Below are 12,246 nucleotides of genomic sequence, written 5' to 3' on the forward strand. Positions count from 1 at the left end.
CCAACATGTTCTGGATCCTGCTGGGAAAGGCTGTGCCAGGGAATGAATCTGCTCCTTACTCGGTTGGAATTGGCATGGAGTTGCCAAATAGATTCAGGCAGACATTCATCAGGTGTAGCTTTCCTGAGGACATGGCCGAATACAGGTGCAACAGTTGCAGCCTCTGCTTGTTGGTCAGCTGCTCTTTATTTTTTTTATTAATTTTTTATTGCTTTTTTAATTAATAATAGAAAAAAAGAAAACAAAAAATAATAAAATATATACACTATCAAGAAAAAAACAGTGCTATTACAAAAAAGTAAAGAAATATAACAAAAGAAAAAATCTTACCATAATATATTGTTATAATTACAAAGGTATATATTTTTATCTAATGTAAATATTCAAATGCATATATATTTCTAATATATTTATATGACTTGTGTTTGTTTGTGTATTTACCCTACTGTATTTTGTGTAAATGGATCCGATATGTCCTTACATCTGTCCATACAAAAGGTACGTCTGTAGGCAACCTGCCTGTAAGTAGCAAGTGCAGTCAGGTCTTCAGTCCACTGAGTAAACGGGGCCATACGTTTATCTTTCCACAGCTGCTATATCAGCCGTTCTTTATGAGGACCTGATCTACTCATTGTGCTGAGCCATGGATGTGTTAACCATGATGCACTGAATGGACCATCCTTGCCTTGGCTCACCCAGCACATTCAACTTGTACCAAAGAAAGCCCCACGTAATAGGTAATGTGAAGTTTAAAGCCACCCAGGCATGATCTCTCTTAGTCAAAGTTCACTACAGCCTTGTAATCAGTTCCCACCCCAATATCATGAATGACAGTAATACAAATAATGGTCATCAGATGGAAGCAGCCCATTGGCTAATTACTTGCCTCCCTCCTTTCTCTAACAACTTAGGCCTGTCAACTAAGAAGGAAAAACGCCTCAACTTGGTCATCCTGTGCCTGAAACCATGATTTGAGCAATCCAGGGGGGAATTGTTCATGTTGTGAGAATGAATTTACATGTTTATTTAACACAAATACCATTACTAGTTTTCAAAGGAATTAAAAACTAAGCTGTATATTGTAGAATTAATTGTGTTGATGGAAAGATTCTTGCCTGAAGGTGAATGGGATTGTGTGCTTTCATCCAAAATGTTCTCCATGCAGAGCCATTGGAACTGAAGATCCCCGTTCTTGGTGCATTTTGTCCCTTTGAATTCAGGGGAGAAAAATCCCAGCCCTTTCCTTGTGGTCTGCTATATATGCAGATTTTCCCATTCTTAAATAGGACTATGGCTTTTCTGCCATCACCTGGCTATTAGTATGCAAACAGCAAGTAACTTCTTTTTATTCAATTCGTAACACTTTCTGCTCAAAAAAGAATCAAATGGATGAAAGGCTCTTGAGGTCACAGCTGTCTAAACATTCTGAATTAAAATAATTATTAAACAAAAAATATTGCCAGTCTTCAAAAAGAGCTGAGCTTGATGCACATCACACCTTTTTGCCCCTCCACATTTTATTTGCACAGCCGTCCCATAGGTAGGTCGGGGTTAGAGAGTCTCTTCAGTCTCCAATTCAGGCATGGTAACCTTGGTTTGGTTTTGGCTTACATGTTGCATTCCTTAAATAACCCAGTTTTAAACCCATTATTAACAGCTGTGGCTTAGCACGTTGCATGAGTCCGGTTGCCAAACCAACCCCTGTGTTGAAGGGCTAGGTGTGGCCTGGGCAGACCCAGATTCAAGGCTTTGCTTCGTCAGCCAAGCAGAATGACTGCGGTATTCCAAGGGAGGTCTAGTCCTGGTTTCCTGGAGTTTTGCCGTTCTTTTCTCACTCTCAGCTCCTCATGTACATAGCCTCAGACAGTCTGCAAAACACCTTTCAGACAGGATGTTAGCTGTGTTGTTAACCAGCGTCCCGGTTTTGTAGAGTTTTGGTCTACAAGGCCTGAGTTTCGAACCCTTAAGTTAAGACCCTTCAGGCCTTTTGCATCTGGGTTCTGAGGAAGCATCTGCAAAGCAAAGTTGCTTTACTCCCTGGAAACAATGTCAAACTCTTATTTTCTCTCCCCTTCCCTCATATTTTTGGTGGAATTGTTTTCTTTATTGTCACATCTGTTATTTGACCCAAAGACAATTGCCATTTGAGGGGATGTCTTTTCAAGCAAAGATGCCTTTTGGTTAATCCTCATCCATCAGCCAGTTTGCCCCCTGGCATATTCCACCTTCCCTTCTGTGCCTGCAAAGAATCTTATTTTATTTTCTGCTTTACTTTCCAGAGTGAACTTTTCCCTTCTTGGCCTCCCTGCCTCACGTGGCTGCTCCGCATAGCCACTCCAGAGCCACACGGCTACCTGGTAAGCTCGGTTTTCCCCCCTTTCCCCCATTGTAGTAGAAACCTCCCCTCTCTAGCCATAAGAGAGCCAGTTTGGTCTAGTGGTGAAGGCAACGGGCTAGGAACCAGGAAACTGAGAGTTCTAGTCCTGCCTTAGGCCTGAAAGCCGGCTGGGTGACCTTGGGCCAGTCCCCCTCTCTCAGCCCAATTCCCCTCATAGGGTTGTTCTTGTGGGGAAAAGAGGAGGAGGAAGGAGTATTAGGTATGTTCCCCGCCTTGAGTTATTTATAAAAATAATAAAGGTGGGATAGAAAATAAATAAATACAGTAAATAACCCTGACTGGACGGAACATGGTAAGTTTCTCCTTGCTGGGCGTCCTGAGCCTGCTCCGCATCCCTCTCTCCCTGCTCTTGTCTGCAGGATGGTGGGGCTGCACAGGCTTCTCCCCCCCACTCCCCCTCATCATCTTGCCCCCACCAGGCATTTGCTGCTATGGGCAGCCTCCTGCTGCCTCTCTGCCAGAGGCCAAGGTGAGGCAGAAGACGCTCCAGACGTCTGCAGGTCCGCACCAGATGAACAAGCAGACTTGGTGATAATGAGCAGAAGAAGGCTCTCTGGCTGCCGAGTTTATCAGTGCCTGGAGACCAGATTCTTTGAAAGGGCAGAGTGTTTTGTGTCATTGTTTTCCCGTTCCAGACTGTTAAATACTCTCTTCGTTGCATCCCCGCTTTTCCCTCACGTGTGTGCGCACACTGTCCCCCTCCCCAACTAAAGTCTCCTCGTGTATTTTGGAGGGGAGGGGCTGGAAAGCAAAGCTCACGTCTCCTTTTCTCTCTCTGTTTCACTCTCACGCTCTCGTGAATTAGAAAAAGGAATGTGGAAAATCACTGTGGAGTAAAACTAATTTGGGAGTCGGGTGGCATGTAAATTTTAATAAACGTAAAATGTGGAGAAAAAAATGGTTTATTTTTGCAGTACTGAGATGAAGACTGCGAAAAAGATTAGCAATCACTAATCCAGTGATTTTCAACCTTGGCAACTTTAAGGTGAGGGGACTTCAACTCCCAGAATTCTCCAGCCGGCATGCTGGCTCTGGAATTCTGGGAGTTGAAGTCCACCCATCTTAAAGTTGCCAAGATTGAGAAACACTGCACTAATCTGTATTCCAGTGTGTATGAATAAAATTACAAGAAATTTTTAAGGCACAATTAACAACAGAAATTTCTGTTTCACCATGAAAATAACATCTCACCATTTTATTTTTATATTCATTCTTTTTTTTTGGAATCAATTTCTGTTCCATTCACCCTCTCACATTCTTTTTCTCCCTAGGAATGGAGATCAGAAGTTTTTTTGGAAAGCGCAAAATAGTTGAAGAAGAAACATCGCAGAAGAAAAGGAAGAACGAGGAAGAAAGTAGCAGCAGTTCCTGTTCAGGCTCACCCGCAGAATATGAATGCATCATGGATGATTTGGAATTTGCTGTCCATCCTTACGATATTGGGCTATATGTGAATTCACCCACTCCTCTCACAGATGATGTCAAGTATAATCTTCTTGTGAATACCTACACACCAGCACACGATTATAATTTCAAGGGAGATTCAACAGGAATACGCAGTTTTCGTCATATATGGCTAATTAGATATTCACCGTGGCTTAGCTACTCTTCCTACTTGAAAGGACCATTTTGTAAATACTGCATTGTGTTCCCACAGCCTGATCTCTGTGGGAGACAGGGCGGCTTCATCATGGTGCCATTTGTGAGATACAATGATTTTCACGTGTGTGCAAAAAAACACATGTCAAGCGCATGGCACAGAAGCGCAGAAGTCGATGCAACTAACTTCCTAAGCAGCAGGAATGTATTTGAAACAAACTTTGCCTGTCAGATTGACAGCAGCATAAACCGGATAGTCAATGAAAATCGTAAAAAATTATACTCGATACTGTCAACCATCGTATTCTGTGGCACCCATGACATTCCTTTACGCGGAGAAACAAGCAAAACGGGGAACATGCAGAGTCTCTTGGCATTCCGCGTTGAAGCTGGAGATGCGACCCTGCGGGAACATCTGGAAACCGATGCGGGTAACGCTCGGGACATGTCAGCCCAAATAGAACACGAACTGATTAAGCTGTGTGTTGATGCCATTAGGGAAGAGATCGTTTCTGCCGCCAATAGTTCCACTGGATTTTCAGTTCTTGTCGGCGAAGGCGCCGAGATCTCTGGGGAGGAGCAGTTGTCGCTTGGCGTACGTTTTGTGGACACGGCTGGCACCAAACCTGTCGTTCGAGAGGAGTTCCTTGGTTTCGCAGCACTCAAGGAATGGGATGCTGCCTGCATTGCCGAGACCATTATTGAGGAGTGCACAAAATATGGTTTAAATCTAGAAAAATTATACGGCCAAGGATATGATGGATGCTCTAAATTGGCCGGCAAAGAGGGTGGTGTGCAAGCTAAACTAAAGAATAGGTACCCCAAAGCTACTTTTGTCCACTGCGCAGCACATACTCTCAATCTGGCTGTGAATGACTTAAATGCTGTGCCTGAGATAAGGAATGCAGTTGGCACAATCAAAGCCATCGTTCGCTTTTTCCGTGAGAGTACAAGCAGAAGACACCTTATTCCAGCTGTGCCGTTGCTGGGTGAAACGCATTGGGCTGCAAAATACAAGAGAGTCAGAATTTTTTCCAAGAATTTTGAACAGATTTTCGATCAGTTAAGAAAACTGGCCACTACAGCTTCAGGTCAAACATCCCAGGATGCGTATCAGTTACACTGTGCTTCAGGGACACCTAATTTCCTCTTTTGCCTTGTTATAATTTCAACCTATTGTGGTAAATTAGAGTCGGTGACCCAGTCTCTGCAAGCTGTTCGGCTTGATATGACGAAGGTGTATGAACACGTCCAGGAGCTCTTAAGTGTCTTTCGTGGCCACCAAGAAAAGGCAGAGGAGCATTTCAAGGGAATTTTTTTGGAAGTTCAAGAACTAGCAGACAAGTTGGGCGTTGCCTTGAGTGTTCCCAGACAATGTGGCCTGCAGAAGAACTGCTCAAATGCCAGTGGCCCAACTGAGGAAGAGTATTTCCGCCAGTCGCTCTACGTACCCTACTTGAACTCGGTAATCTCGTGGTTGGAAAGCCGGTTTGCTCCAGAAAGCAAGGCGGTTTTTGGGATCTTCTCGCTTCATCCTGTAGAAATGGCCAAAGTTGGCCTTGAAAACTTGAAAATGGAGATGGAAAAAATCAGTGAGTTATACGAAATTGAAAATTTGAAAAGTGAAGCAGTCACCTGGTTTGAAAAGTGGTTGAGGAAGAAGGAAGAAACAGTTGAAAACGGGGAGAATGGACTTCTGGATTTGCTGCCGTACGTCGACCGGTATCCTTCAATTCAACAGGCCCTTCTGATTGCTCTGACGCTCCCAGTAACAACCTGTACAGTGGAAAAACCATTCAGTACAATGAGAAGGGTAAAAACGTGGCTGAGATCAACAGTGGCAGATGACCGTTTGCCTGGACTTTGCATGATGAGTGCTCATCGAGTAAAAATTAATGAAAACAAGGACGAATTACTCCAAAAAGTGATTGACAGATTTGCAGAAGATAACAGGCGTTTACAATTTCTCTTTGAAAAATAGCTGGTTAACTATTTTTTTTATTATTTTTATTAAGAACTTTGAAGAATATAAGTAAGGAGGAATAAAAAAATATAAAAGGATAAAATATGAGTGGTAGGATTACAGCTGGATATACAACAAATCTAGAATATCATACAAACCATTATGTTCCAGTATATAATTAGAGACTTATGATATAAAATATATCATCCATTTTGTAAGCCTTTAATGTCTGTATTGAGCTTTAAACTGAAAATGCTTGATTAACAGTGTGCATCACTAGGAAACACTATAAGCAGCACATTAAGTCAAAGTTTTCCATCAAATTAAGATATAAAGTGTATATATAAGAAAACGCAAAGTTTTCACAATCTCTGCTCATAGATTTTTCTAATTTGGGAATGGAAGTGTTGATTTAATGTTGATTCTAATTATGCTGGATTGATGCTGGTCTATAAACATAATGAATTTTATTGGATTGTTTCCTCTGTTCTATTTGGAGTAATTCCATTGAAGTAATCAAGTGAAATTCTATCCATACTTACTGAGAAATAAGCCGTGTTGATTTCAACAGGGCTTATTTCCAGGTGAAACAGTGGGCTGCGTATAGAATTGCGTTCTTTCTCATGACTAATTTTGAATTTTTCCAGTGAGTCTTCTGTAAGGAGAATGAACTTTTGATGCATCTGTTTGTTGATTTTTGTTGACATAGTGTATATTTTGCCCTCCCAGGAAAAAAAGCATATTTTAGCCAAAATAATTCTTAGTCCAGTGGTCAGTACTTGCTCTATCATTTGAGACTATGTTGGGCCTTCATCCATGAGGAATGGGGTCAGAGTTCTTTTTAGTTTTGGGATTCCAGCCTCTCCTGGTCCATTTTCCCCAACCTCATTTTCCCCAAATTAATGAAATAGCTACAGGGTTTCAAATGGGATTGCGAGGAAATTAGAAGTCTCACACGTGTTTTGAACTTGGCGCACACAAGGGGTCATTGTCAGAACCCGTTTCCACTTTGCCTGGATGAGCCAGCAGCAAGGTCAGGATTTGCTGCAGTTGCTACTGTAAAAAACAAGTATTAAACCCAAATGTTGCAGATGCCCCACCAGGTGTATGCAGTATGACTGCCTTTGTACATAAAGAGGTAAAGGCTACTGCCAGCAGGCTAGGCCCACCCTTGCTTTTCAGATATAAGGGGAGCTCTGTGAAAAAGTGGTGGCCATTCAAACAAAAGGCTGGGGAGTTCTGGGAGCTGAAGTCCACACATCTTAAAGGTTGCCAAGGTTGAGAAACACTGCCCTAAGGACATCATACATGGATTGCAAAACTCCAGGCAACCCGCAGATGGCAAGAAAGAGATACGGAGAATAGTTTATTTACATCTTGTGGCCATTCAGACATTTGCAATCCAGGCCTGGTAGCCTTAACATACGAGATACAGCCTCTGCCTACATGTGGTCTATGGATTGCTCCCTTTGCAGTCCTACATTAAGCCTTAATACAGTTCGTTTTATTTGGGCATACTGTAGTGGGTTCTGTGAGATTCATACCTGAGAACCCAAACTATTAAGATCCAGCCAACACACAGACTTCAAGGAAAGTAGGATCATCTCCCCGTTTTAGAAAGAGGCTAAGACAAACCATGAACTAACCCAGTCCATGTGGTTTCTTTAAGATTCAGTGTGTCATGGCAACCAAGAAAATGGGGTTCCTTGGCTAAAGTATGATGGTTGTCCATGAGTAACTATGACATGAAATGACAGTTCTCTTCCTAATGCCTTGCTAACCATTCATAAGCACAGAAGTGAAAGGAATCTACAAGAGCAGACCTGAGGTCTCTCCCATCTTCCATCCTGTTTCTTACTGAGGGGACGTTTCTATATCTGCACTGCAATTAGAACATAGCTGCTAAGGAAGGGCAACTTTGAGAGTTGGGGCTCCCAGCTAAGCAGCCCTTTCTAACTAGGCAAGAACTGTCATTGCTTTGATCTCCTTTGAAAAGGAGGGGGTGTATGTGTGCGTGCGATTCTGTCCACACCTCTTACAGGATTGCCAAGACTCCGCATTCTTCAAGAGGTAAGTGTTTCATGCAAGGCTGGAGTAGAAAATTAGAAAAAAAAAAAAACTCATTTTCATGGTAAGAAGTACTGCCTAATGCTGCTGATACATCAGAATCAAGTGGGGAAGAAGAAAGTTTGAGCTACCCTGTAACCAAAGGAATTGGGAATTAAGATACATAAAATCATTTATTTTAGAGATGGGCAACTTGTAGGCTGCCTGTACCCCTTCCCAGCAGTCTTAAGTTTGCGTTGCAAAATTTTGGCTACAAATTGGCTGGGTTTCACATGCAATTTTTTTCTCCCCCCCCCCCAAAAAAAAAATAATGGCAAAAGGGATTTCCAACTGTATTTTTAACCTTCCTCCCAACACACACTTCACCTGTAAGGACCCTGAAACCTGATGGATACAGGAACCAGGGTCTGCCTCATTTAGCTCAGTGGAACTTCCTACAAAGCTGATTCTATTGGAACCTTCAAAATGATAGGTTATTTAAGAGGCTTCTGAGTTCTGGAAATTTATTTAATCTGGTGTTTCTCAATCTTGGCAACTTTAAGATGTGTGGACTTCAACACCCAGAGTTCCCCAGCCAGCTTCCCAAAATTCTGGGAGTTAAATCCACACATCTTAAAGTTGCCAAGGTTAAGAAACACTTTAATAATCCCTTTGTTCAATTCATAAAATAATATTTGTGCCTAATAGCATAAAAGGCAATCAAATGACCACTCAGTATTCAATAATTGCAATCAGCAGCGACCCAGAAATCTTAAGGGAAGACTCTTTCTTTGAAGAGAGCAAGACCGAGTCCGTCCAGTCTCAGAAAATGCTGAAGATGGAGCATTTTATGTATCGGATTGTATGTTACTGGGTTTCAGGTGTTTTTTGGGGGGAGGGGGTTGTTAGTATGGGATTAATTTTTATTTTGATTATTTCTTTTCGGTGCCTTCAAGTCATTCTTGACTCCTGGCAACTGGCTGGACAGGTCCCTGCAGTTTTCTTCCATGGATATTTTAATGTTAGTGCAGCTCATGGTTAGCTGTCAGCCTTGATGGCAGTGTGGCTGCCTCTGAAGGCCACCTGCCAAGAGACCATTGGGCTTCCTTGTGCAGTTGCTTGGCCACTGTGAGAACAAACTGCTGGAGTAGACAGGCCAGCTGTCCGATCCAGCAGGGCCCTGCTTATGTTCTTTGTTCCTTCTTAACCCTGAAGATGGTGGTAGCATACAAGCTGAATGGCTAAACAAGATAGCAGAATTCCAGACAGCACTGAGCTCCTTTGCTGATTCGGTGTGGTTGAAGGTGGCTTAGCTTCCTCTGGATAAATACAAGGAGAAAGAGTGAGGAAGGGAGAAGAGAGAGCATTTGTACAGTGCAATGCGTAGGAATCTCTGTCCTCTTCTGACTTGCTGGAGGGGTGAGGGCCAGGTTTGGATTCTTGAAGAACTTAGCAAATCCAAAGAAATTAAAACCAATTTCTAATTTCAGACTTCGGATATTATTATGATTACTATAACCACCCCGCTAGAGTCTGCCAAGAAAACAGTCGCGAAAGCGGCGTCCTCCCAAAGGGTCAGACATGACTCGGTGCTTGCACGGGGGACCTTTCACCTTTTTTCACATGATTACTATTATTTATGATAGGTTTGGGAAAATGTCATCAGATAGGGGAAAAAAATATTTCTTCCTGTGCTGGGGTGGGGGAAAGAGGAGACTGCTGATTTAGCCCAATTATTGGTGATGGGCAAATACTGTCAGGGATTGTCCTAAACAAAAGGGCTTGCTGAAGTTATCAACAGCAGGAGGACCTGGCTAATTGAACAATAGATCCACCTGGGGATTCAGTCGCCCCCCCTTCAACATTGCAGAAGTACAAGAGGGGTGTGTGCATGCGCATGTCTGCCAGTGCAGGTTCAAATCAGCAGGGGTCTTCCTTGACAGCCCCTTCTATGGCTTCCACCCTCAGGGCATATCTGTATTTTTAGCAGAGGGGGAGCATTGACTGGGGAGCTTCCTAGGAAGCGGGGGAGGGTCAAGATGCTTGCAGAAGCTTAGATATACAGCTTGGGCGTGTCTTGCCAGAGTTTCAACTAGGAATGATTTCGACTAAGTTTGCACACACCTATGCAATGGAGTATTTCAATAGAAGAGCATCTCTGGGTTGAACTGCAAAGTCCTTGGTGCTCTCTGAGCTTCGCTGTTTGCTTGCAGATATTTCATTACTTAACTAGATAACATCATCAGTGCAAATAAATGTTGGGTTTGCCCCAGTTTATCTGCAGTAGCTTGCCCTGCCAGTGTTGGTGGGGGTGTGGTTTTCTCCTTGGAAGTTCTTTGATTAGGGTATTGTTTTCTGCCTGATTATTTGTCTGGTGTTGATCCCTGCTTTCTGGGTGTGCTTGCTGCAGCGGATGTGTTCTGGTCTTTTTGCTTCCTTCATATAACTTTGTTATTGTCTCTTTTGAATGGTGTGTAAATGTGGTTTATCTCTGTATCTATTGGTGGCTGATTTGTCTGAAAACTAGAGGACTTGACATGAATAATGTTGCTCAATACTTTTACAGTGCTTTTAAAACTAGAAATCACATTTGTGTTAAATAAACATAAATTCATTCTAATGAAAGGAATGACATGAACTTTTTTTAACTGGTTTTAGTAAAGGTCAGGGTTTCAATTCTTCCCAACCAGCAGCAACTGTGTTGTTCAAAATCTCAGTTTCCCATACAGGGTGAAAGAGGTTGAGGAGTTCTTCCTTCTACGTTGATAGGCCTATGTTGTTAGAGAAAGGAGGGGAAGAGGGAAGTAAGAGATATGATACCAATTAGCCAATGCTTCCATCTGATGACCAACATAAAGTAGGGTGGATGGACCCCTGGTTGCAGGTGTTTGACATACTTTTGGTGTTGGTTGGCCAGATAGTCCATCTTGTTCACTTATTCTACTGTATTGTATTTTTTTAATCCTTTTTTTAATACTGCGAGCTGCCCAGAGTCAGGCAGTGCTGAAATAATAACAACAATAACAACAACAATAATAATACAACGGGGACTGATTATAATTTTCCCAGGAACAATGGCTAGAGCGAGCTTTGATTTGACAGATGGCTTCTTGAAGATCTTTCCTGGGTGGCTTCACATGCCACGGTCTCTATCTATCATGTGTGTTTTTCTTTGGGGTGGGCTTAATGTGGTGCATGAGCCCAGCAAAGGATGGAATATTCAGTGCACCATGGGTAACACAGTCCAAGGCTTAGCGCAACGGGTGAACCAGGTTCTGAGGAATTGCAGCTGACAGACAAGTAGAGGCTGAAACAGTTGTACCACTATTCTGCCCTGTCCTAAGGAAAGCTACCTCCGGTAAATGTCGGCCTGAATCTATTTGGAAACCCCATGCCAGCTACAATTCCAACAGAGTCAGGAGCAGATTCACGAATTACTGTATTCTCTGGCATAGCTTTTCCCAGCAGGATCCAGGATATGTTGGATCAGTTTCCGCAACCCCTGGCAAGCCCATTCAAGGCCTGGGCCGCCTGAGTAGAAGAGAGTCTGACATGCCCAGGGGGCTGCTGCAGCACACTCCCACCCCCAACACATCATCCTGAAGACCCAGCTCCTTCCACATCCAAAGCACTCCCAGATCTGCACAGATTTGGTTCAAGAATCAGACCATCCTCTTATCTGTCTTTGGTGAAAAACTGTGTTTGAAGATTTCTTCTTTATGTTTTTAGGGGGGTGGGGGGAATTGTGCTAGATGGGAACGATGTTTGGCAAGTTGAAATGGACTACAGAAATAACGTTTGCCATAGTTAAAATTGGAGTAAGAGATTGATGTTTTTTTATGTATATCTTTGCTGCAGAACGTCAGAAGTCACTCCTTATGTATTTTTTATTTATTTCTACACCTTTTTAGTTTTTCTTCTTTCTTTTAATTTTATTTTTCAATCTATTTATCTTTTATCTATATTTTGAAAATATAATAAAGTTTTTTTTAAAAAAAGAATCAGGTCATCCTCCTAACCAAGAGCTGCCAAGAAGGAAGGGCTCCTCCTGCTGGCAAGTAGAACCACACCCACTTCTCAGCACCTCTCTCCATCTCCGGGGAGGGGGCACTTTTGACCAGACCATCAGTCTTAAAATTAAGATAACAAAATTATCCCCTTTTCTTGGCAGGGCTCCCGGGCCTTGACTATCAATAAGGATATGTATTTCTAACAGGTCAACTCATTCACAGTATGAAAT

At 42.6% G+C, this 12,246-nt stretch overlaps 1 protein-coding gene across 2 annotated transcripts; it reads left to right on the forward strand.

The window, feature by feature from the left end:
• Positions 1–607: 607 nt before the first annotated feature.
• LOC134488989 (52 kDa repressor of the inhibitor of the protein kinase-like) lies at positions 608–6,430 on the forward strand. Of its 2 annotated transcripts, XM_063291370.1 has the most exons (3): positions 620–737; positions 2,280–2,357; positions 3,670–6,430. In XM_063291370.1, the coding sequence occupies exon 3, from the start codon at positions 3,672–3,674 to the stop codon at positions 5,976–5,978; it is 2,307 nt and encodes a 768-aa protein (XP_063147440.1). In that variant the 5' UTR covers positions 620–737; positions 2,280–2,357; positions 3,670–3,671; the 3' UTR covers positions 5,979–6,430. The 2 variants fall into 2 exon arrangements, with proteins under 2 accessions (XP_063147439.1, XP_063147440.1); XM_063291369.1 differs by lacking the exon at positions 2,280–2,357 and having other exon boundaries at positions 608–737.
• The last annotated feature ends 5,816 nt before the right edge of the window (positions 6,431–12,246 follow it).

This window comes from Candoia aspera, chromosome 2, assembly GCF_035149785.1.
Source record: "Candoia aspera isolate rCanAsp1 chromosome 2, rCanAsp1.hap2, whole genome shotgun sequence".
Classification (NCBI taxonomy): Eukaryota; Metazoa; Chordata; class Lepidosauria; order Squamata; family Boidae; genus Candoia; species Candoia aspera.